The sequence below is a fragment of the Rhamphochromis longiceps genome, linkage group LG19 (assembly GCF_057381845.1).
Source record: "Rhamphochromis longiceps isolate RC_006_pf linkage group LG19, R_longiceps_female_GT1.1, whole genome shotgun sequence".
NCBI classification, from domain to species: Eukaryota; Metazoa; Chordata; class Actinopteri; order Cichliformes; family Cichlidae; genus Rhamphochromis; species Rhamphochromis longiceps.
In genome coordinates this window covers 5,149,166-5,174,701 of record NC_140575.1, presented here as the reverse complement: position 1 = coordinate 5,174,701, position 25,536 = coordinate 5,149,166, and the positions used below count along the sequence as shown (strand labels likewise).

General features: G+C 40.2%; 3 protein-coding genes across 9 annotated transcripts in view; 1 reads left to right on the top strand and 2 right to left on the bottom strand.

The window, feature by feature from the left end:
• The window catches only part of strn3 (striatin, calmodulin binding protein 3), a 32,882-nt gene extending 19,868 nt beyond the window's left edge, over positions 1-13,014 (bottom strand). The window contains exon 1 of the mRNA XM_085390619.1: positions 12,491-13,014. Coding sequence (XP_085246745.1) covers positions 12,491-12,757 — 267 coding nt within the window. The 5' untranslated portion in view covers positions 12,758-13,014. The remainder of the gene's footprint in view (positions 1-12,490) is intronic.
• A 74-nt stretch (positions 13,015-13,088) lies between these two features.
• Positions 13,089-20,044, top strand: ap4s1 (adaptor related protein complex 4 subunit sigma 1). Of its 5 annotated transcripts, none has more exons than XM_085390621.1 (6): positions 13,089-13,292; positions 13,847-14,002; positions 14,087-14,173; positions 14,256-14,324; positions 19,096-19,131; positions 19,483-20,044. In XM_085390621.1, the coding sequence occupies exons 2-6, from the start codon at positions 13,865-13,867 to the stop codon at positions 19,609-19,611; spliced, it is 459 nt and encodes a 152-aa protein (XP_085246747.1). In that variant the 5' UTR covers positions 13,089-13,292; positions 13,847-13,864; the 3' UTR covers positions 19,612-20,044. The 5 variants fall into 5 exon arrangements, with proteins under 5 accessions (XP_085246747.1, XP_085246746.1, XP_085246748.1 ...); XM_085390620.1 differs by lacking the exon at positions 13,089-13,292 and adding an exon at positions 13,350-13,738; XM_085390622.1 differs by lacking the exon at positions 13,089-13,292 and adding an exon at positions 13,353-13,738 and having other exon boundaries at positions 19,120-19,131.
• Positions 20,045-20,327: 283 nt separating this feature from the next.
• hectd1 (HECT domain containing 1) overlaps positions 20,328-25,536 on the bottom strand; it is a 46,271-nt gene continuing 41,062 nt past the window's right edge. For all 3 annotated transcript variants that reach the window (XM_085390615.1, XM_085390617.1, XM_085390618.1), the window contains 7 exons: positions 24,273-24,757; positions 23,532-23,690; positions 22,541-22,619; positions 22,347-22,440; positions 21,642-21,792; positions 21,305-21,449; positions 20,328-21,224 (listed from right to left, as the gene is read on the bottom strand). In XM_085390615.1, coding sequence (XP_085246741.1) covers positions 21,087-21,224; positions 21,305-21,449; positions 21,642-21,792; positions 22,347-22,440; positions 22,541-22,619; positions 23,532-23,690; positions 24,273-24,757 — 1,251 coding nt within the window. In that variant the 3' untranslated portion in view covers positions 20,328-21,086. The remainder of the gene's footprint in view (positions 21,225-21,304; positions 21,450-21,641; positions 21,793-22,346; positions 22,441-22,540; positions 22,620-23,531; positions 23,691-24,272; positions 24,758-25,536) is intronic.

The following is a 25,536-nucleotide window of genomic DNA, read 5'->3' as shown; positions in this document are numbered from 1 at the left end:
AACACTCAACTCCAGCTACATGACGCGCAGCTGGAAACACTTCCCGCAAGTCGAGCTGCCTGAGATTCACAGAATTTACAGAAAATGTTACATTTTTGTGATTTATATCGTTATCGGGACGATAAAATTCTTATATCGGGATATGAGATTTTGGTCATATCGCACAGCCCTGCGATGGCCCCTACAGACAAAGCACGTACAAACTCCAAAAACCACGTACAAATTCCAAAACACATTTCTAGCATTAACTGAACTTCCAAAACAGAGCTACCTAGTTCACTTAAATTACACAATTGAAAGCATATGTGTATTGTTTGTGTATTTATACACAAGCACTCATATATATTCAAATAATTTTTAAAAAAAAGTTAATTTACGTGGTCGTTGGTACTTCCTGGCTTGTGTAGCCACTAGGTAACAAAAGCTCAACACTGCTCCTAGCATCCTGGAGCACTTCTGTTGTGTTTTGGACGTGCTTCGGGGTTTGCACGTGTTTTGGAGTTCGTACGTGCTTTGTCTCTAGGGCCCAACGCAAATATACTTTTATTTATTCACTCCACATAAAATGTGGAGTGAATAAATAAATCATATAATACAAAAAACAACTATTTACATTTCAACTTTTAGCTATTTAAATTCTCAGCTTTTTCCTTTTAAACAAATTTAAAGTGAAACAACACAAAACACTGCAAACCCCAACCCTATAAAATATCAATTAAAATATGAAAACAAAAAGAAGATGCACATTCTCTATTCTATATAACAGGTATAAATATATTGTGACACAACCCTAATACATATTCAATAGGAAATTAAGAACTTGCAGTTAAATTCAGGGTTTCCCTTAACTTTCAGAGGTTGCATGAGTGATATGATAGATGTATGTCCATCTCTCAGCAAAGCTACTTCATGGCTACAAGTAGGGGTTTGTAGCCATAGCTACATTAGCCATACTTCTTATCCTGAACTTAACAATCATGTTGGTTCTCTTTATTGTCTGTCTGTCAACACCTGTTTGTATCTGATGTGGATCTCTGCTGTGCTATGATGTGGAACATTATGCTAGTAGTGAGTCTACACAGAGACAGGCTTTGATTTAGTTTTTTTCAAAACAGTTTACATTATCTTGATAAGCATGTTGTCACTGAATAATGGAACAACGATGCAAAGATTGCTTTCTACACGTTTAAGCCCGTTGAACAGGTTTTTCTTTAAAAAGGCTTATTTTGTTTTTAGACACAAAGGCTCTGACTGCACTTGAAAAAAACAAGTTTAACCATCTTTCACTTCACCTTGGTTCACTTTTTGCTGTGCTACCGCTTCTTTGCTGTCTGTCATTTTGTTTATGGGTCAGAGAGACAAAATTTCAAGCCAAAACACCGCCAAAAGAAAACTCTGCAGCAGTGTTTTGTCTAATTTAAGTGCCTCGAGTCCTGCACTTGATTTATAATTGGGGAGATACAACAACACTGGGCTCGCATTTGAGCTCCACAGACCACATGTTTGGACAGTGAGTGTCAGCACTTGGCATGTGTAAATATAATTGCTCTTATTTTCTTTTTTAAGGCAGACTGTCACAGTGTGTTCACTGCACAGCTTCACATATACACTATATGTTAATTAGGTGGTTTTTCAAAGGAAGGTGGAAATTGTTATCACCATGGCCTCATCCGGGCAGAATGCAAAGAAAACAGCCATCAATTAGTTGCCATATATCTGAGTTTATTTCAGTGTAATTGGTGATAATTTAAAGGAAGACACATGTGGACTGCTAAACTCTGAAAGAGTAAACAAGGTTCGACTGTAAGTTACTAACTTAAGAATAAAGTTTTAAATTTAGAAGAACAAATCAAACTCACCTCAGCTGCCACCGAATGTGGGAGTGAAAAGAGGGAGCTTAAAGTGAGTTCAGTCCTTATATTATGTGTGCCACGTGAGTTCAATTAAGGGACAAACTCCAGAGTCAATCAGTGGTGAGAAAGCAAAAGAGGTAAGTCTGGTGAGGCGAGGGAGAGTGAGAAAAATGGTAAATAGAATAAGAATCTTTACAACACTATACAAGATTGAACCACTCTTTCTTAATCTTTGATTTCAGGTGTTTTTAATCCATTGCCACAGGTGTATAAAAGCCCCTAGTCATGCAGTCTGCTTTTAAAAATATTCAGGAAAGAATGTAATTCTAAAGAGCTTATCAAATTTGCATGCCATCACTACAACAAATCAGTTTGTGAAACATCTAGTAGGGAAGAAATTTCACAATCATCTGTAAGTGGCAACATACAAGCTGCAAACATTTAGAAACTACAGCAACTCAGCCAAGAAGGTGTGACAGCACAGGCACACAGAGCATAAAATTAATCAGAGCTCTGATGACTCACTAACTGCAGAGTTCTAAACTTCCTCTGTCATTAACATCAGCACAAAATCTGTGTGCCCAGAGCTTTATAGCATGGCTTTCCATAGCAGAGCAGCTCCTGTATATAAATATGCATTGTGTAGGTGCCCCTTTTGTCCGTATGGTGTAGCAATGACTGCTGGAAGGTTAAGGTTAAGATAAAAGCGAATCCAGGTTTATGAAATTGAGATGTAATGTTTAAATGTGAAAACACACACACACACACACACACACACACACACACACACACACACACACACACACACACACACACCCCCCCAGTCTGGGTTAGAATCATGTCTACGTAAGCACAATGTATCAATGGACAAATTATTACTGCTATGTTTGCTGCTGCAACCGTAAGCTGATTAGGCAGAAATTTTTAACCACTTTCATAAGCCAAACTGTTCTATTGGATATCTAAAACATTTTTAAAAATTAAAAATCAGAACAACAATGCTGGAAGGAAAGTATATATATAAAAACTGACCAGTCTACTAATTTCATATTGTACCATTTTTGTGCAATTACCCTTGCCATATTTGTAAAAGGTACTGGTTTAACTTCTTATACTCATAATTAATGCTATATACACTTAACCAAATAACAAATTCAATATTTTATCAAATCCAGCAATTGTTCCTTGCTGGAACAGAACTGGATAAGACTTTGATTCTGATTTTTTTTTTCTTTTGTTGAAACGTCCACAGTCATAGTTGTAGGTAGGATTACCCTCACACTGCTTGTATTTTTACAGAGAGACTTCAGACTAATTAGAAAATATCCTGCAGTTTGTCTTTGTTGTTGATCACATTAATCTGAGAAAGGCTGCTCCTCAAGGCCAGTTCACTGGATGTGTACAGGTCACAAAACCCCTTCCAACCAGTGCACCTGGTGTGCATGAATCAAACGCTCCTTAGAGACCAAGGTGAAGTCAGAGTACTGGGGTGATGATGACAAAGGTGTGTGCGTGTGTGTGAAATGAGCTCATTGACCCAGATTTGCCACACTGACAGATAAGACTGGTCTGAACATGGGGGTTGGGGGCATCGGTGCAATTCTTCTGAACAACTGTATGACTGAGAGACACAGATTTGTACTTGTTTCCTTTGTGAGAACACTTACTGACAACCTGTCTTTAAGACTTTTAAGCAGAACCCAAAAAGATCTCAACCTTTTAAAGTTGTGGAGAATGACCAAAACATCCACAGGATCCAGAAATATCCTCACTGAATGTTTTGAGAAACAAGAACAGGTCAAAGACCAGAGGAACTCTTCAATCCTGCCTCTTCTAACATAAATGATAACTTAACTAAAAATTATATTACAGTTTAAAAAAAAAAAAAAAAGGTCACAGATCGTTCAATCATGTTTATGACTGACAGGTATTTGGATCTCAGTCTGTGTGTGTGTGTGTGTGCGCATGTGTCAGTTATTTCGGGCTTGTCTACTTTTAGTGTCCAGCTGGGATCAGGCTGTCAGAGCAGGTCCCAGTAGGCCAGGCTGCTACAGCCCTGTCCTCTATATCAAAACATGGAGTTACCATTGCCCTGCCCCAACTACTGCTACTCTCTCTCCAGGTAAAGAAGACGACCTTTGACCTGATCGTGATCAAAACTCATGGGTTTAGTAACGTCTTGTGAGCAAAGATCAGATTGAGTTCTACAAAGTCGCAGAACCACAGAACAAAGGCAGCAAACAGCTCACATATTAGGGCTGCCACAAACGATTATTTTGATAGTCAACTAGTCACCGATTATTTTTGCGAATAGTCGACTAATCAGATCATGCATCCATTGGACGTAAAACGTACAGCTTATTGCACCAGCAGCATCTGCTCTTATATAACTATCATTAGCTTACAGCTTGAAGTGTTTAAGGTATGTGCTAATTAAAAATAAAGACAAGATGAGAGTTTATTAAATTTTAATGACATTTGCAGATTGTTTCGGTGAAGTTTAATAAACTCCTTGCTATCTAAAATATAACAGGACACCGGAGTATATTCTCGAGCATCTCACACTTCTGATAATCTGTTGTCTGCTTGACGTTTATTAGGCTGTGTAAAAACTATAACTTTAATCTCAGCCAAACCGATTTACTCAGGAATAAATAAAATACTAAAAAAAAAAAAAAGCCAAGCAATACCATTTTTAAGTTATCTAGGTGACTTATATTACATGTTTAACCTGAGTAGCGAAAGACAGCGGTGGGCTTGAAAACGATTTGCCGGGAGTCCAGTGTTCTCACCGGCTCTAGTGAGCCTTGAACCCCGGCTTGCTATCGAGCTGGTGAGACGTCTGTTACCCACATAAAACATCGGAGCGCTTTTGAAAATATGTGGTGTCTTGATAAACTGAGCAGATGTTTGAAGTTTACACAGCTACATTCTCGCCTGAAAATATGTTAAATGTTTATTTTGTGACCTAGAAAGAATAATATGAGTAATATTAAAACTAACTAGCTGCTGCCATTGTTGACAACTGAGCAGGGCCGCGCTACGAATTCTGGGACACAGCTTCTTCTCCATGGCAGCTGGCATCCTTGTACATGCAGTGCTGCCATCTTCTGTTTCAGTCCGTTATTACACTACTTATTCCTGCGTCTTTTGGGATCTTACAAAGCTTCAAACGACGCGTCGACTATTAAATTAGTCTTCGACGATTTTAATAGTCGACTAATCGTGGCAGCCCTATCACATATGTCAGTTTGTTTTACACAACAGCGTTCTTTGTAGGCTTATTTGAATTATTAGGAACAGGTTATCTATATAAAGACAAACTCCAAACTTGCTTTGCCACATATCTTCACATTTGGAGGTTCTGGTATGCAGATCCCTGTGGGGCTTGAGCAGAACAGAATGCAAAAAGGGAAGTGCAAAAGGGAAGCTGCGGAAGGACAAAATTATGCTGCATCTGCAGGTAGATCGCAATCTATCAATTCTGTCCAGTTTATGCAGGAAAACAGGACATAAATTGGACTATGGGTTGTCATGATACTAAAATTTCAAGCTCCATACTGACATCCAGGAAAAAATCTCATACTCAATACTACTTTTAAAAGTAAACAAACAAACAAAGACGGTATTTTATGCTGTTGTTTCTGTCTAGGTGCTGGTTAACTTTTTCACTTTCAATCTGGGTTTTAACACTTAACATAACACTTTGTTTCATCACACCCAAACATTACAATATTATCCCAATACATTGCTAATAATTTGCGATTTTTAGCTTTTTTTTCACCCCCAAATACACACCAAGTTACAAAAATCAAGAGGCGCTTGACTGGCTGACATGCCACGAGACTGTGTCATCAGTCATCACTGTGTGAAGAAGAAAGAAGAAAAAAAATAAATAAAAATCACACAACACTTGCGACACAAGCGACGCAGCGAGCACAAAAACGGCCTTAGCTATTCGTGAGGGCAGCACTGTGGCTGTGTGTCATCTGGAGGAGGCGAAGACAGCACTGTCAGTATCAATATTGCTGCAAATGAGCATATAAGATCATGAGCAATTTTTAGTGTCAATAGTATTTGAGTATCTTTTTCTTTTTGACGACCCTAGATCACATCACTGAACCTGAGAAGACGTCAGAGACACACTTGCTGAATCCATGTCACCAAAACGCAAGTGATTACCACAAAGAAACAACACCAACAGGTTTTTGTTCTCACACTAACAATGTACACTATGAAGTACATTATGAATTTGAATAAATAACACAGAGAAAACAGGAAGTCCTTCCATTTTAACAGTCACAGCCACTAAACTGAAACATTTCTGTTTGTTGCCAACAAATCTGAAGCAGAGTGAAGATTAGGCAAATTAGACCAATAATGGATTAAAAAGCCTGTGTGTGGATTGAGACAGGATTTTAGAACACAGTTAGACACTTATGTTACTGTATAGCTTGAATTGAGACTTGTCTAACATCAAACTGGATCAGAGTTCTGACATCCACAAGTGAAACTGTCTGCCAGGGAGCATTTTATCTTGATGCACTGATCCAGTATTTGGATCGCGAATGGGTCAAATCCTGACTCAAAAACCTGGATCACATATTGGTGACCTGGGCTGGCCCATTTAACTTAGTTGTCTATATGTAGGCATTTCACACCTGTGATGCTGACATTTACGGCTGCAACGATTCATCGAATAATTCGATTTAAAAGAAACTCTTGGCATAAATTCTTTGCTTTGATGTTTCGTTTTAATGCACATCTCAGTAGGCGCCGATGTGTTAAATGATGTAAATGTGAGGGTTTCATCCACATTTGCTGCTAAAACAGACCTGAAATACAAACGTATTCAGGAGCAGTGTGTGAGTAAGAAGTCTGACGTCATTAAGCCCACAGAGCCCTAGATTTAAACAAAACCACCAATAACAACAGCAGCAGGAGAGAGATGGTGAAATCAGGTAGCATGGAAGAAAACGTGTTTCTAACATCCAAAAACAGCAGCGCTGTTCCTGAAATCACCATTAAAATTTTTACTGGGAAAAAGCTAGTGAGTCTTTTATCAAACCACCTGATGAGAAAACTCTGACGTGAAGAAAAACAAACTTTGTAGCTGCTCCATCGAAACTTCGTTGTTTCACACAGAGAAACATCTGCAATAAGCCCCCAGAAGTTGCATTAATATGCAGATGAACAGTTAACATACAATGTGCTCTGTGAGCTATGTAAACTAACTGGATATCTTGTTTTGACAATCACCAAGCTCAAATGAAAGGACAGAAAACAAAGCACAGAAAAATGTCAAATAAACCAGGACCACAAATTTTAAATATTCTGTCTTTTTTACTTGTCTGTTCAAAAGGGTTGTGCATCCTGTAGTTCATCCTAGGGGTGCAACGATATTCGTATCGATATTGAACCGTTCGATACAGTGCTTTCGGTTCGGTACGCATATGTATCGAACAATACAACATTTGTAATTTATTTTATCAACTTTCCTTCCGACGATGCTGTCTGTGTTGAGCGCTCAGTGAATCTGCGTTCGACTACTCCGCCTAGGCTGCACTGTCGAGCGCAGATCCACTGAGCGCTCAACACAGACAGCATAGTCAGAAGGAAGAGCGCAGGGCAAGCTAGCAAGACACATGGACCTCCCCCACCCTCATTCAGATCTGGCGTTTGGAATTATTTTGGTTTTCATGTGACGTATGACCCTGAAGGTAAGCGAGTCATGGACTAAAGTAAAACAGTATGTTGGATGTGCCATGCAATGCTCAATTACATGGGTGGGAGCTAGTGTGTTAGCGCAGTTAGCTCGTTAACGTGTTGGCTGTCTAGCCCCACACACGGGGCGATCGGCGGTAGCTCGTTAACGGAGATTTGCCGTGTTGTGGCGTTAAGGTCATTTCAACGAGATTAACCTGAAAGCACTAGTGGGAACACAACGAATATGACTGCACATTTACGCCGACATCATCCTAGTGCAAAGACCAAAACAACAAGTATGCTACTAACTTTAGCCGAGTCATTTAGACAGCTGTTAGCACATGATTCTCCTTATGCTGCTGAGAATATAGCCCAGAAGAAGCGGATAGTATAGCTTTTATTTTGGAAAGAGACATTTCTCTGTAATAAACTCTCTTTTCCAAAGATGAGTGATTCCTCAATCAGATACAGGGCTTGCAATATCGCTAGCCCGACGTCCTGGAGCTAGCGATTTTTTTCAGTCGGGCTACCAAAATCTATCTCTGCCCTGCCCGTCGGGCTTTTGTAGGAAGGAAAAATATATGTCAATGCTTTTGCATTCTTTCAGAAATGTAGCTGGGTAATTATGTCATTGGCATCTGTGAGCCACTGTCAATATGTGACATATTGAAATCGCGTTTGAATTTGCGCTTGTTTTTTTGCTTTCACTTTGCAATCGTGCGAACTGTGTATAGAGAGCGACAGCACTGATCTGTGAGTGATGATAATTTGCGCACCAATTCCTCTGACATCGTCTTATTAATCATTAGCTTACTATGCAAACATGACAAGTGAAATCTCCCACAGCAAGCTTAAACATGTGAGAGGTTGATTGCGCAGAGAATCGCTGAGCTTATGTGAGTGCGTGTGTAAAAGCAGCAGGATATATATATTTTAGTTCTGCTGAGCCAAATAAGACAGGTCAGGGTGAAGAAGTGACAGCCAAAGAAAAGCTTACCACAAAACGGAGAAGTTATGACAAATCAGACTATAAGGCAAAAAGAAAGTGCAGCTTTATGGTTTCATGGACAAAATAATTTCTGTGGCTGCAATATGACGAACTATATAACCAGGGCTGCACATAAGTGGTCCGCAGGTGCGCATTCGCTGTCAAAATAAAAAACACGCACAAGGGTTAGGGTTAAATTTAAAAACTGTACTTTTGAGTTAAAATATGCAAATTTATAATTTTAATAAATGAAAAATTAAAAAGGCATGAACATTTTTTTTGTATCGAAAAAATATCGAACCGTGACACCAAAGTATCGAACCGAACCGAACCGTGAATTTTGTGTATCGTTGCACCCCTAGTTCATCCCTACACGGGCTTGGATGAGAGAATAAGAAAATTAAAAAACAACAACAACAACAAAAAATGTGGCTAAAATCTAATCTTCTTACAAGTAACTTCAAAACAACCACATCTAATCATACAAATTCATACGAACAGGGAGAAACTATGAATGAAATCTCAGCCATTTGGGCTGAGCTCTGATTTTGCTGTGGGAGGCATTCCGTTGGTATGTTTTGGGACCATGCAAGCCTCACTCCAAATCAAGACAAGACATCTTTGAGGATCAAAAATGTCTGAAGATGTTCTGGTGATGTTCACATGTGAGGCTAACACCTTACTGAGACACTTTACCGCTTGTTCCTTTACATTTGTCTCCTGTCTACACCATTTCATTCTTTTCACTGTGAGTTCATAGACTGTGGGTTATACTAACTCACATTCATTCATTGACAGTTTGTATTAATAAACCAGCGTCCAATAATTCCTCACTGGCCCCTTCTCCTGCACGCCAAGTTCACACCTCCACTTATTTGTTCCGCTCAAGCTTTATCAGCAGCTGGTATCCACTCTTATCAGGAGCTCTGACAGTCACGCTTAAGGCATCCAGCATCAGTGACGCTGCAATACAAGTTTGACTCTTTGCCAATGGGACGAGGAGAGCGCTCGGGTACTGATAAACATACCAACTCAACAAATAACAAGAACAGAACAAAGTCCAATTCCGAGCTTGCCTGCAAGAAACAATGACGGTCAGTGGTGATAAATTTGATTGATGGTGGCTTTTAATTAACTGGTCCCAAAGTACAAGGCAATCGGTCAAACCCAGAGGTATTTCACAGATATAGACACAAAAGCGTCCACCATTACATAAACTAAGGTAGCTTTTTTAAAATAACACAGGCTTGGTGACACAGCTGCAACTGGATGGGCGTGATTTGTAGCAGCCTGACTGTGAGAGATCTGCTTTCTGCTGTACTTAGTAATAACTATTTATAACTTTAAAACAAACAAAAAAAACCCATCTATTCAATGAATGGTTTTTACTTTTAAGTATCACATATTATTTGAACTGTTCTACATTTTTAAGGTTAAACATTACTGGGGATGAGGAAAGAATTGATACAGGACAGTAATGTGATATTCTGCATTGCAAGGTTATATTGATATAGGGACAAAATCAGTATTTTATTAAATAAAAGTAAAATATTTTGGGAATACTATGAAGAAGAGGTCACAGTTTTACTTGGACTAACAGCAGTCACTCTCAGTAAGTTTGCAAATGGCTGCTGTTTAGTTTATAAATGTAGACAGATTGCCAACATGTTGCCATGAGTCTGAACGAGTCCTTACCAGTGAACACAGTTCGACTCAACTCAACTCAGCTGGCTGCCAGCTAGTTGTATTCTGGTTACATTCCAAAAGAACAGGAAGGTTATCGAGCGCAAATGTAATATTTAAATATGAATTTCTGTCTGTGTAGACAGCAACAGGTGTGATTTTCAATGATTTATCACAGTTTACTGCTGTATTATCAGAAACAGTAGATGTAATTGCCAACCTGTCCCCATTCAATTCCAGACTGACAGCAGACTGAATCCATCTTATAGCAACAATTATACCAGGTGTTGCTATTGACGTTCTCATTTTGCAGCAAATAAATAAATAAATAAATAAATAACTCAAGTGAGACAACTTTATTTTACTGGATAAAAACAAATACTAACAAAGTTCAACTTTGAGGAAATTATTTGCAGTCAAAAAAGGTCACAAATCATAATATATGTTATGGCAATACTCAGTATATCCCAAACAAAATGTTCAAAATTGCAATATCATCATATCATCACTGAGGTATTGTGATAATATTGTATCGTGGGGTGTCTGGTGATTCCGACCTGTATTAGAGCTTTATATAGAACAATGTATGTAAAAAATCTACTTTCGACTGCTTTCCTGTCACAAAGGCTTGATACAAAGAGTTGCCACAGCGGGTAGCTCCACGTTTGATGTCAGATGTTCTTCCTGACCCAACCCAAAAGAGGATTTATGTTGCCGGCTAAAATCAAACCTGTGCCCTTTCTCTTACCATTACACCATTGGAGACACATACAGAGCAGTATTAAATTACATACATTTTCTATGTATTTAATAATTGTGTGAATTAAAACATTTTCTTAAAGCAGGAACTATACAAGTAGCAGGAAACTTATAAAAGCAAATACTATTGTTCAAATAAATACATAGAATGGTTCTGCCATAACCCTATTTGATGGCCTCATGGTGAATACACTCTAAACAGTGGTCATAAATAGCTTCAAGAAACTATTAGTTAGTCCAAGTCTATGTAACACTAAACTGATCTTACATGGATACCTTTCAAAACAGATAAAAGATTTGATAATAACTCATTTATATGTCAATGAATTAGCCTTGTTTATTACAAAACAAAGACACTATTCTTTTTACAAGGAAACCAAAGGCACTCTACACTGGTGTGGATTTAAATAAATCTACATGGTTTAAAAATGTCTTTGTTTTGTTACTTAATGCCACTGATTATCATATTAGTACATGCCACATTCAATAGGTGATTACATTTTATCATCTTAAGTGCATGGGCAGCCCATTTACTGAGGTGAAAGTACTTCTACCACCTGAGACTGTGAAAAACTAGAAATGCTCTCATTTTATCATGCCTGCTAAAAGCTTTGACCTTTTATCTGATTGTCTTACCCTCCTAACTTACAATTGTAACGCTGATAGTTAAGGCCTGCCTTTTATCTTATGATTTTAAAATTCAAGTGTTTTTATTCTTAAATTTAAATTTAATTTATAAATTTGATTATTTTTTTTTAGCAAATAAGATATGACTAATATACGGGCTTGAACATTTTGTTTTTTTTATTTTGTATCTCATGTTTATAATATTTTGATGTCGCAAATTTTTTATCTTTCAATACTAACTTAGTAAGTTAACTACTGAGTTTATTTCATCATTCATACTGAAAAGAATAACTTTTAAATGGTTACGTAGTTTTCCTCCAATTTCATTTCTTTTCCTTATGTGCTGTGAATCACAGTCGCTCGGGCCCAGCTGTTGACTCAAAAGCAACATTAGCGACTAACACTGCTAACAGCTAGCGTGACAAACCAAAATGACTGAGATTAGATAGCTGACAGTCGGTTGGACTCACTTCTCTATTACCAGCTAGCGCCTGAACTCAGTAGCCACAGTACGAACGTTTTAGCTTCATATGAACAAATCAGCTAACAGAGGAGAACGACAACAACAGCTTCGGCTACCTGCTAAATTTGTCTGACACCGACTGAAGCTAAGCGCTACCACTAGTCGAGCTAACGGTAACCCAGAGCTGACCCTTTAGCTTAGCCACTTAGCCAGTCGGGTTACAAATATCGAGTTTAGCTGCTTTTGCCTCCCGTTTAAACCAAGGCCATGCCTAACTAATCGATGAAATAATAAATTAAATATTGCAACACTGCCACTACCTCTCTAAAACCAATTGTCTACACACTGTCCATGTTGTTGTTGTTGGGGGTTAGCATGGTTGGAATTCAGTGCTAAGTTGGGAGGGCTAACCTGAAGCTCGGCCCTCTCCACTTCCCAGTGCGCCCTCTCCATCTCGAACCGGGCCCACTCATGCTGGATGTAGTGCAGGATGCCGGGGATTGTGTACTGCTGCTGCGGCCGAGGTAGCTCATCGGGCTGGTGTGGTACCATGACTGCTCCGCCACCACCGCCTCCAATTGGCGGATTAGCACTACTGTTATTCCCCTGCTGCTGCGGTGGCGGAGGCTGTCGTGGGGCACTCGTTCCGACCCCTCCTCCGCCGGGGTGTTCGTCCATAATTTTTTTTTTTTTTTAAGTAGAAGGAAAGTCTCCACAGGCAGCAACGATCCGCGGAGGGATCCCCGCCCCCTAAAGCCCGTGTCTCAGCTCCGTCCCTGTCTCGCTGGCTCCGCCGTGTTGTGTAAAACTGGCTTTCCTCGGAGCGATGTGGTGCGCGCGGCTGATTGGGGACTTGGTGTTTTGTATAGAGCTAACCGGCCGCCATTGCTGTTCTCTCCCCCGACCTCTCTCGGATCCGATGGTCAAGGTGGGAGAACCCAGCCGCAATGCCTGACGGGACACATCCATCCTCCTTTTCCCTTCCTGCTATCCAAATATATTATGGAACCTTCACTGCTAAAAGAAAGGGTAGTAAAATATAACTCTTTAACGGAGCATATATTAAGATGTATAGGGAAATACAGCAGTTTTACCTTTAGCTAGCAGATACATTGTGGTTATTGTCTATTGCTCATTTTAAGTACCACAACCACAACTTCTAAACAGCTGAATCTAAAACCCCGTCCAGGATCGTAACGAGCATTTTTAAACCGTGAGTACAGTACAATAAATTATGTACAAATTATGTATTATGCATCTTTCAAAGAAGAAAAATGCAAACGTTAATGGGATTTTCTTTTGGATTGTTTGCGTGGAATAATTACTCCCTCAAATGTCTTAAAGCTTATATTACGAGCATGTTTTGAAAGTATAAGTAGAAAGTACTTGCGTTCAAATGTAGGGAATAACTGTTACCCTGGAATGCACCTGTCTACGCATGCGTATCAAATGCTATGGCTGTATATTGTTGAATGTCCTCTTTCGCTGGTATTTATTTACCCTTACAGTACTTTACAGTAATCTTACTTTAATCCTGTAAACCGACAGCATTGTGTTTAAAATAACATTAGATTGGGGCAAAAACTCGTTAACAGAAGTTCCCGTTTTAGCCCGTTTGATGGAGTTAATGTAGCAACTGGCACAAGCTAACAGCTGGCGGTAAGTAAAACAAACGTTCAGGTATGGAGTGAGGTATTAGATTGCAATATCTCATACCACGGGGCAATGGTCTGTACTGATAATATCGACTTTACGATTCCTCTGCAGCCAGCAACCGATCGGATAATGATCAAGTTCGTGCTAATGGTGAACCGACAGGGTCAGACCAGGCTGTCCAGGTATTATCACTCTGTGGAGCTGAGCAGAAGAGCAGCTCTTGAGGCCGATGTAGTACGCTACTGCCTGAGCCGCAAGAAAGATCAGGTGTCTGTCTGCGAGTTCCCAGTCTTGTTTAGATCAAATAAATAACATAACAATATCATGTTTATAACCCCTCTCTGTTTGCAGTGTTCCTTTGTGGAGTACAAAGACTTTAAATTGGTTTACCGCCAGTATGCTGCTCTGTATATCGTGGTGGGCATCACAGACAGTGAGGTGAGTGTGATCGGAGGTATTTTACACCTCTTTCGTCCTTTCAATGGTCAACAGGACGTGTTTCTCCTCTTTACTCTCACAGAATGAGCTGTCCATCTACGAGCTGGTTCATAACTTTGTGGAGGTCTTGGATAAATACTTCAGCCGGGTGGTGAGTTCAGTTTGATCGAGGTTCTTACAGAGATAAATACTGGTAGCCGCCAGTGCTACACCTCAGCATCCTAGTAGATGCATCTGTGGTAGAAATGTGAAAATCCTAAAAAGCCTCAGAACTTGAGGTCAAAGTCACAATGACTAGCTATTTTGTAGATGCACCTTTTGAATTGGTAAATTTTACCTCACTTCATTCTCGAGCTATACTGCTGAGGGGTGAAAACCATTGGATCCATTATCAGTGCAGGTCTAAGGCAGGTCTCAAAACTGGCGTCAAGCCAGCCTCCAGTTTGTTTTCTGTTCCCTGTGTATTCAAAGTATTACGGGAAGAGATGTAGAAACCTGACTTCAAAATATAAGCCAACTTCGAGTGAATTAACAGATATGTTAAGAACATAATAACATATAATTTAGTCTTGTTTACACACTCTAATGTTAGATCCACATGACACAACCCTGTATCCTAGTAGCGCCCTGTCAATATCAAGGCCATCTTATTTTGGATTCCAAAGTAAAAGCCCTGTGAATTTTCATTTTTGAACTACTCTTTCAATAGAGTAGACTAGAATAAAATAAAGCTTTATTATCCCACGGATGAGAAATTTCGGCGTTACAGAGCTCTTGCAGCAAGGGAAAATAAAATGTAAAAGGAAGACACAATGTGGTCCTATAAACATAAGCAACCGAAGTTCGTATATACAGGTAGCTTAGACAACATCCTCTCCTCCCCAACCTGCTCGATGGACTTCAGTGGACAGTCCAGGACAGAGCTGGCACTCCTGACCAGTTTGAGTTTCTCCCTGTCCCTCTCTGCCATTCCGCCACTCCAGCAGACCACAGCATAGAAAATAGCAGACGCCACCACAGTGTCGTAAAACGTCCTTAGGAGTGTCCTGTTCACCCCGAAGGATCTCAGCCGCCGTAGCAGGTGGAGACGACTTAGACCCTTCTTGTAAAGTGCATCTGTGTTTGTGGACCAATCCAGTTTGTTATTGAGGTGAACACCCAGGTATTTGTACTACTCCACCATTTCAATGTCCAAACCCTGGATGTTCACTGGTGTAATAGTGGGTGGCTTCTTGCTGAAGTCAATCACCAGCTCCTTCCTCTTGCTGGCATTGATGCGAAGATGGTTCTGTTCGCACCAGCTGACGAAGTCAGTGATCAGTTCAATTATTTCAGAATGCTCTTAAAAGCAAAACTCATATTTCCAAAGACTAGTTGCACTTTATATCAACAGTATCCAACCCCACAGTGATACCATGTCAATTTCAAGTCAGTCTGAGTTTTGCCTTCCAAAATAAAAGCCATTTCAAATTGCCCATATATGACTTAACTTTCAATGATTTCAAAATGCTCTAAATAGGAAAATTCCTGTTTTCACAGGATAATTTTTCACCTTAAATCGACAGTGTCCAACCCCACAGTAAAACCATGCCAATTTCAAGTTGCTCTGATTTTGCCTTTTAAATTAATGGGCCCTTTGAATTTCCCCATATATGATATACTCTTTCAATTTCTTCAGAATGCTCTTAAAATGAAAATTGCTGTTTCCACAGGATAATTTCATTCTAGATCAACAGTGTACACTCTCACGGGGATACCAAGTCAATTTCAAGTCACCTTGATTTTGCCTTTCAAAGTAATGGCCCGTTGAAATTGCCCATATATGACCCACTCTTTCACTGACTTCAGAACACTCTTAAAAGCAAAGTTGCTGTTTCCACAAGTTAATGTCACTCTATATTGACAGTTGTCATGTTCACAATTTTTGGAAGGAATCTCAGGAGAAAGGTTTGTCTTTTAAAAAAGGATTTACTTTGCTTTTGGCAGTTGAAATTACAAGTTTACACAGTGCTGTGGACATCTATGTGAACCAGCAGCATGTTTCACAAAAAGGATGACCCTCAAGTGTGCTGTACAACATTATATAGTAAGACAAAAACATAGATTAAAGGAGCTATCTTCCTCCCGCACGGACGTGGCAGTCTTGGTGTCATCCTCGTATTTCCGTGACCTCGTCTGGTATCTGCTCCCTCGTCTGTAAGAGACAGAAAAGCAAAACACCTCTCTGCCTAGCCTTGATAATCTAATGGTATTATCCATTGTTCTTCTAGTGATTCAAAGTTGGTTTAGAATATCATGTTCGGCACTCTCTGACCCAGACTTATTCTAATCATAATCTATGTGTGTAAGCATGTTTGCAGTTATCCCTCTGCACCTCTAAGTCATTTCCAACAATATATCAGTCCGGACAGTCACGTCGAACGAAGCTTTTGAAATTCAAAAGACTTAGTGCCAACTTATTATTGGGCACATTTGCAATGTGTGTATGAAAATGATTATAACCGCTTATTTTAGTAATAGAAATCAAACATTTTCAATCCCAACATTCCCTCCTTTCACACGTTTTAATGTGTGAACAAAAAACATGTTTCGTTCAGCCTGCTGTCCCACAGGTTCCCTCCAGAGTGATACTCAGCCTTTCAGCTTTTCCCTCTTAACTGGGATGGTGTCCTGTGGTCGAGTCAGCGCTAAATCAGCTGTCGTCCCCATTCAGTCGGTCAGATACTGGGTCTTCCAGACCGTCAGCCGGCCTCCTCATGGGAACGCATTAAACGAACACAGGCATCTTATCTTCTAAACACGATTCAGTTTCTTTTGATCATTAAAGCTTAAACACAAAATTGCAATATACATTTTGCCTTTCCTACCTCTAAACACCTGGGGGCAATTTATGTCTTGGTTCAGCCATGAAGCCAGCTCACCTGATTCATCACAGAGCCCAACCGACACTGGCAACTGATAGGGTTGCACTGCATGTTCTTCCCTTAGTGTTGCTGTTTTCAATCTGTTAATTGGAGTCCTCAAACATGGGATAGACAACATCCACAACAAGTCAATACAGCTGTGAATGTGGCCAGTTATCAGTCAATTACCAATCAATGACAAAATGATAGCTTTTAGCCACTCATCCAGAGGATCTTCAATCCCAGAAAATTCCTTCTCCTCATTTGATAATGTCTATCCTACTCTGTCAAAAGTTCAATTTTCAATTCAATTCAATTTTATTTATATAGCGCCAAATCACAACAAAAGTCGCCTCAAGGCGCTTCATAGATACAGAGAAAAACCCAAAAATCATATGACCCCCTATGAGCAAGCACTTTGGCGACAGTGGGAAGGAAAAACTCCCTTTTAACAGGAAGAAACCTCCGGCAGAACCAGGCTCAGGGAGGGGCGGGGCCATCTGCTGCGACTGGTTGGGGTGAGAGAAGGAAGACAGGATAAAAGACATGCTGTGGAAGAGAGACAGAGGTTAATAACAGATATGATTCAATGCAGAGAGGTCTGTTAACACATAGTGAGTGAGAAAGGTGACTGGAAAGGAAAAACTCAATGCATCATGGGAATCCCCGGCAGCCTATGTCTATTGCAGCATAACTAAGGGAGGATTCAGGGTCACCTGGTCCAGCCCTAACTATATGCTTTAGCAAAAAGGAAAGTTTTAAGCCTAATCTTGAAAGTAGAGATAGTGTCTGTCTCCTGAATCCAAACTGGAAGCTGGTTCCACAGAAGAGGGGCCTGAAAACTGAAGGCTCTGCCTCCCATTCTACTTTTAAATACTCTAGGAACAACAAGTAGGCCTGCAGAGCGAGAGCGAAGTGCTCTAATAGGGTGATATGGTACTACAAGGTCATTGCGACCCGTCCAGGGTGCAGGGTATGGTAGCTGGAATAGCAACATACCCAAGGATAAGCAGAAGAGAATGACTGATATGATGAAACTGGGATTTTGTTACACTTAATTATTGCAAACACAACTAAAACTATAACTGAAACTAATCAAAACTAAACTGAAACTAAGGATTTTCAAAAAAATAAAAACTAAACTAAACTAGCAAACAATTGGTAAAAACTACTTAAAACTGATATAAAATTGAAAATCTGAAGTCAAAACTAAATAAAAATAAAAACTAATGAAAATTGCAAAACTATTAAAACCCTGACTCCCACACACGATACCATTGTGAGGGTGTATAAATATGGGCGCCAATTGTGGTCATAAATATTTTGTACTTGTAAATTAGGATTCGTATGTGTAAAAATAATTTGTGTGTGCGTAAAAAAGATTTGTGTGTGGACTAATAGGTGTGAAACTCGGCACTCAAGTTACAAGTACGAATTTTGACCCGGTTTTTCTTCCTTTCATCTGATTGGCCAATGTCATGTTAATCACAAATTTAACTATCCAATCAGAGAACAGGTGGGTTTGGCTATTGGAGGGGTGATTTATGGAGCATCCCTGGGATAATAAAACTTTATTCTATTCTACTCTATTTGAAAGAGCAGTTCAAAAATGAAAATTCACAGGGCTTTTACTTTGAAATCCAAAATAAGATGGCCTTGATATTGACAGGGTGCTACTAGGGTACAAGGTTGTGTCATGTGGATCTAACATTAGAGTGTGTAAACAAGACTAAATTATATGTTATTATGTTCTTAACATATCTGTTAATTTACTCGAAGTTGGCTTTTATTTTGAAGTCAGGTTTCCACATCTCTGAATACACAGGGAACAGAAAACAAACACGAGGCTAGCTTGACTGCAAGTCTCGAATTGGAGGCTGGCTTGACACAAGAGTCTTACAAGCATTAAAAGTAATGATTACAGTTTCAAACATATATTGTACACTTTTTGAGATGTCTGTAACAACAAATGAAGACACTGTTGAAATGCATGAAGCTGCAGCTGTTTGAATGTTTCAGTCTAATGTGCATTTCTCCCTACAGAGTGAACTGGATGTATCCTGTAACACAACCACAGCTGCACACACTGCATGTATAAGAGTCATGCTAAAAGCACAGTGTATATTTTACCAAAGCTCAGTAATTTTTAATTGCTTGTTAACTAATTTCAAATAATAATAATAAATAATATTATTATTTAAAAGCTACTTCATATACATTGTATAGTCAGCTGAAGGACAGTGACCATTGACAAGGACAGAGAATGGCAAAAATAAAATAACCTGGAGACACACAATAGATTTAGAGCTGAGGTCAAATATTCATGTAAAAATTACCCATCACTAGTTGTTCAGTAGGAGTCTTTGTCTTTATTTCCTTGTTTCCTTGACCCTTCGCCTTTATCAGATAATGTTCAATCTGGATCGAGTTCATATCATCCTGGATGAGATGATCCAGAACGGACACATTGTGGAAACAAACAAGAGCCGCATCCTCGCACCCCTCACCACTATTGACAAGATGGTGGACAGCTAACAAAAAGAAAGGAAGTCACGGACTGTTCTTCAGGCTGAGGACTGGCCTGCAGCTTACAGTCTGAATTTAGAATCTGCTTAAAGGTACTGATGTTAAAATAATAAAAAGAACTCAGTGCCCACATGTACTCTGGTCAGTATATTAATACACATCTGTACAGTGTATCCAGATGTTCGATCTGCACAGCTGAGAGAAGGAAGCCTCCCTCTGAAGTTGGCCAGTTTGAATTTATTCAGGAAGAAAACCGGTTGTGTGAATTTAGCGGGGAATGAATTACATTTTATTTTTTTATTTTTAATTTGCCTTTCGGGGTATTGGCAGACCACAGGAATTGTTTGTAACAAACCAAAACGTAAAGACATTTGGTGGTATTATGTCTAATATGTAATAAAACAATAAAAAAAAAAAACAAAATAAAAATTCTATAACTCTAGTTCATTTTTTTAAAATATATCCTTAATACTGAAACATCTGTATGATAAGTTTGCAAAAAATTTTTAGAAAAAGGCTACAAGATAAATATCTAAATCAATTACATCTCTACGCGGTGATTCTCAGCAACTGGACTGCTGTAGATGATAAATCTGCTTCAGCCTCATGTTGGTTGAAGTGCGGTTGTAATACTGAAACACTTAAACGTGCAAACGAAATGGGGGGGAAAAAAAAATCAAAGATTCATATTCTTCCACAGACCACAAGACTCATTCTTTACTTCATACTTTGCAAACATTTTAATGATTATTTTTTTTGGAGCATACACATTTGAAAATATCTGTTTACCTCAAATTGCAACTTGAGTTAAATAAATGTTTATAATATACAAAGAAAATACAGGGATAGCAGAGCTTTCTTTTTTTTTATTTTAATCTTTCTCTTTAGATGTGCCTTGCACACAGCCAGTGTTTTTGTCTCTATAGCTTCATTGTAAAACAAACACCAAAGGCTCTCTGACCTTTGACCTTTACAACTGGTCAGTAACAACCAGAGAACTGTCGCGCACACACAAAAACAAAAAGCAATAAATGGGGGGAGGTGGGGATCCATGAACATTTCAGGGAGGAGGAAGTGAAAACAGAAGCTACGAGTCAAACCAGGCACCAAACTGAGAGCAGACAGGAGGAGGAGATCAGCACGCACACACACACACACACACACACACACACACACACACACACACACACACACACACACACACGTAAGCCTGCAGCATCAAAGCTGGGAACAGACCAGCAGCAGCAGCTCAGGATGGTGAGGAAGAGGATGCTGCTGCTGATGATGAAGGAGGCGGTCAGAGAGGTGTGAAAGATGTGACAGCGTTTCTTTCATTTTGTTTCTGCAACATAAATCCTCCTCCTCCTGTAGCAGGAGGTCCGGCCGTCAGTCAGTCAGCTGGTTTGGATTGGCTGGCTGATTCGTCAGTCACAAGGCGAGACGGACAGATGACTTGAGAAGCATGCTCAGTGTGGCAGCGGTGGTCAGTTGAGGTGGAAGCCTTTCTCCATGGTAGCGGCTAACAGGCGCTCCCTCATGATGTCCTCAGATGAGTACTCGGGCAGCTTCAGGTAGTGAACACAAGTGTTGACAGATGGGTAGCTGGAGTCTGTGGCATCCACCTACGGAGGCAACAGTCAGTCAGCTTACTGACTAAAACTACACACATTAACAAACTCAGTCATTCAGAGAGCCAGTTTACCTTCCTGACGATGGTGAGTCGGGGGTGAAGGTTGGCAAGACCACCAGGTGGCAGGGTGGAGCAGCCAGTGGTAAACTGCAGGAAGGCTTTACGCTCATCAGATGACATTCCACATAAGACTCGCACAAACCGCAAGAAGCCAGGGCTGAAGGAAGAGGAGAGGTTAAATACACGATGCCGTGGCTCAGTGTCTCCATTAGCATTCTCAATCACCCAGGAAAGTAAATCTCCAAAAGTTGATTCTGTTCATCTGGACATAGCGTTACCATGATGCTCCGTCCAGATGAACAGAATCAACTTTTGGTGTTTCCATTAGTGTTGATGTAACATGTCATACCTGTCTCTGGTGTAACCAAGCTTTGGTTCTGTGTAGTTGATGATGTCGTCAGCAGTCCAGGAAGGGGACTGGTTGCCACAGAGGATCATCTGCACCTCCTTATGGCTAAAAGAGCTTAGTTTCTCCATTGGAAACACTCGATTAAAACCCTCTGAGGAGGAGAGGAAACATTTATGATATTAGATACCCAAGTATTCACTCGATTTTAGAAATAATCACAAATTTACTAAACTGCCAGGGAAAGGGAACCAAAAAAGTTTCTTGTCGCAATGGAATCAATTCTATTGTGACAATGAGTCGAGAGAACATAAGGGTCTAAAATGAGAGTCAATCTTTAGGGAAAAAAAAAAAAGTAAGGAGCTCAGGTTAGAAACAGGTGTGAGAATAGACTGGCAGCTGTGTATTTTTCAAAATTTCATGTTGTTGCCAATAGCATCTCCTCCTGTCGGCCTCGGTAAAGCTCAAACTTTACCAAGACCAAGTCCAATTAGGTCAAGGGCGTTCCCAGCATTAAAACAACTGCCTGTGAACACAGAGCACTACTTTCTTGCTTTATGTTGTCCACCTCTTTCCTCGTTTAAACAGGAAACCATTTTATTTTGTGTTTTTTGGTTTTTTTTCTGAAAAACTAGCAAAGAGGGCAAAACAGATTTCTCCACAGACAGGACACTGTAGAGAAGTAATGTGCCAGTTTTGCACATTTACCTCTGAAGGCCTCCATCTGTTTCTGGATGCCAGTGTGCATACAGAAGTCAAACATCAACTCCACGTACTCTTCTGCATTCTCCATGGACACCATCTATACACATAGTAAACACTCAGTGAACTCTTGTAAAATGTGCAAATTTACGTGAAGATATTTCCATCCACATAAGAAGCTTGCTCTGAGGCATTTTTACCTCATCGTCTCCATTTGGTTTGAGATCCACTGCAGAGAAACCATGAACTTTGGAGGATGGACAGAACTGAAAGTTTAACCTGCAGAGAAAAGTTCAAGTGGCTGTCAAACATCTGGTCCGTGTCATATGGGAAAACAAGTCAAAAATCGTAAACTTTCTGCTTTTGCTGTGCAAACTCTTTCACTGCAAATACTGAGCTCAAGTATTCGACAGTCCTGACAGCATGTGTGCTTGTCAGCTGGAACTAGAACACAAGTTATTTACTGAGCTGCTCCTCTGCTCAGATGTTTTTGACCACAACAAAGATTGCCTAGTTAAATCTCGGTACCCAAATACTTCATAAGACTTTATTCTAACCCATGTGGTCTCACATGAAACAAGATTTTTCACATCTCAGTTTCTGGTGAAAACATTATTGTAAGAAAATAGTGCTGTTAAGTGAATGTCATTTTCTTTCAGTCCAGTTGTTTATTTTAAGCAAACAAATGCTAAACCTTTCCTGGTACCACTCATCTTCATCTTTTCCCAAATAACTATGTACCACTTTCTTTGCCATTTCATTTGTCTTTTTTGATTTTTAAATGAATTGCTAATGCTATTATTAGCTCTTGGTAAAGGGTAGCTCCAGTTTGACTTCAGCGTGCTGTGTATGCTGTGATTAGAGCAAGGAGAACCCCCTGAGGCTGATGAACAAAGCCAACACACAACAAAACTGCAGTTTCTTTAGGTACCACTTGAGGCTGGCCCCAAAAGGAAGTGAATCCCTTAGACTTGCAATGTTAAAATGAAACATTTAGAGCATTAAAAACTATATCTACAGTCTGGTATCCCCAAAAGGACTATAGGCGTAACAGTAAAAAGCAGCTATTATCACAGTCCTCTTGGTCTTGGTCTTTACTAACCTCTAGCCCTTCTAAGCAAACACTAAAGATGCAGATCGCGTTACCACAAGAGTAACACCTTCAGCACCTTTGTATGCGTCTTTTCTTACCCGAGGTCCTCGACACTGAGGGGAGGTCCAGAGCCCAGCGGGTTCTTCAGCATCAGGTCCTGCAGCCTAGTGTTCTTCTCATCCTCAGACAAACTCTTACTGGCCAGAATCTGCCTCCTCTTCACTGCCAGATCCTTCACTTCCTTCAGGAAACTCGCCCTGGAGGAGGCAGGAAGAGGAGCGAGAGGAAAAGGGCATCATGAGTCTGCTGTAGTGTAGTTATTCTATTGTTGACCTGCTTTCTCTCTGACTTTATCATTTCCTACTCATTTAGTGCGTCTCTCTCCCCATTTGTGTTTCTGCTGCAGACCAGAACAGATCCTAGAATTTCACAAGTTTAAAATACATATTCTTTTTATGCTCTGCTTCCTTAACTTTGCATGTTAATTCTGTCTGAATGAGGTTTCAGTCATGCTTCACTTTAACAAAATTGAACCAAATGTTGTTAAACCACATCAGCTTGTGCAGATGATAACACAAGCCTTTTAGTGTTGGCAGACACTTTCCAAGTTTCTGTTGTTAGTGCTTTAAAATTAAGGCTGCTCAGATTTCAAGAAGTTTCAAAATGACCAAAACTCACATCTTATATTTCATGGTTTTCTTAGAACTTAACTTCAGCAGTACTACATGTCACGGGATGTGTTCAGGTTCAGCAGTGAGCTAGAGGGTGACCTGCTTGGGTAAAACATGAGCTTTCAGGCTGACTGTGAGAACGCTAAACATTAAAAACTGTCTCGAGACCTGTGTGGGTTGATAAGCTGGAAGTCGTCCCAGGTCAGGATACCGTGGTACCAAGCTGGAGGTTTTGGTTTTGGTGGGTCCATGATGAACTCAGATTTGGAATCCTCATCAAAGCTGCCCACTGAGTAAGTCTCCTGGCTTTCCTCAGTCGATGCTTCAGACTGTACCTCAGACAGTAGCAGGAAGGGCTGCAGGTGGGGCCGCTCAGGGTCGTTACCCTGCGGTGAGCTTCGAGACTGGTATAGCAGCTTGCTCATGTTAGACTTGATGTCCCCCATGCAGAGCAGCTTAAAGAAGGGCTGTGATATTGGTAGGTCGACCAGCCGGTTGTCCTGAATGCACTTGGCCAAGAAGATGCCCAGGAAGTAGAAGAGTTTGGTGATTCGCTCCAGTTCCTCGCTATCCTGAGGGAACGGAGCTGGAAATAGACCACAGGAACGCTGCACATAGTAACCGGGAGGCTTCAGTCCACCACCCAGGTCCACCTGAGACAAACATAAGAGGGACATCTGTTAATTCTCATCTGTTACTTTAAAATGAGCTAAGGCACTGAAGATTCCTGCTGTGGCAAAGAGGAATCAAGGCTCTTTTGGGGGGTTTTCTCCTTAATTTTAAAACTTACTTTTTGTGGTACTTCTTACTAGAGATGGACCGATCCGATATTACGTATCGGTCCGATACTGACCTAAATTACTGGATCGGATATCGGAGAGAAATAAAAAAAATGTAATCTGATCCATTAAATATCAAAAAAGCACCTCACAAAACTTGCGACATGGCATAACTCAGCTCATAACCGTAGCACCTTGGAGCAGTATGCATCACGTGATAGAGCGGCTGTGGCGTGGGAGACCTGTCGGCGGTCTGGTTGAGTATTTGGAGCCTCGCTACCAAACCGGCATTTCATCTCCGAGGAAGTGATCCCAGAGAGAAGTAAAGCAAGTGTGTAAGTTCATCTCTGAATGTTTGTAAAGCATTCCAGTGTTAAGCTTAACAACCGATATGTGGAGCGACTGCCTCTTCTCTCCCCCTCCCTCTCCTGCTGCTACTTCAAACGTGAAACTGATTAATGATCAGCTAATCGGCTTTTCTGTCACGAGTCTGTTTCTCTTGTTTGTTTATCGCCCACTTCGCGCCACAAAGAGGAAACCAGCAGCTGAACAACAGCAGCACGTTTAAGCTTGATAAGCTGTTGTTAGAATTTATTCAATATTACTTTCTACACCAGGATCCTTTTCTACGTTTAAAATGTCGAGCTCTTAAT

What these genes read in the sequence shown, in the direction of transcription:
- ap4s1 (XM_085390621.1), top strand. Translation starts at nt 13,865, where the DNA reads ATGATCAAGTTCGTGCTAATGGTGAACCGACAGGGTCAGACCAGGCTG. An exon ending in ATAAATACTTCAGCCGGGTG is followed by an intron (nt 14,325 to 19,095) that starts GTGAGTTCAGTT and finishes TGAATGTTTCAG; the next exon opens with TCTAATGTGCATTTCTCCCT. An exon ending in CCCTACAGAGTGAACTGGAT is followed by an intron (nt 19,132 to 19,482) that starts GTATCCTGTAAC and finishes CGCCTTTATCAG; the next exon opens with ATAATGTTCAATCTGGATCG.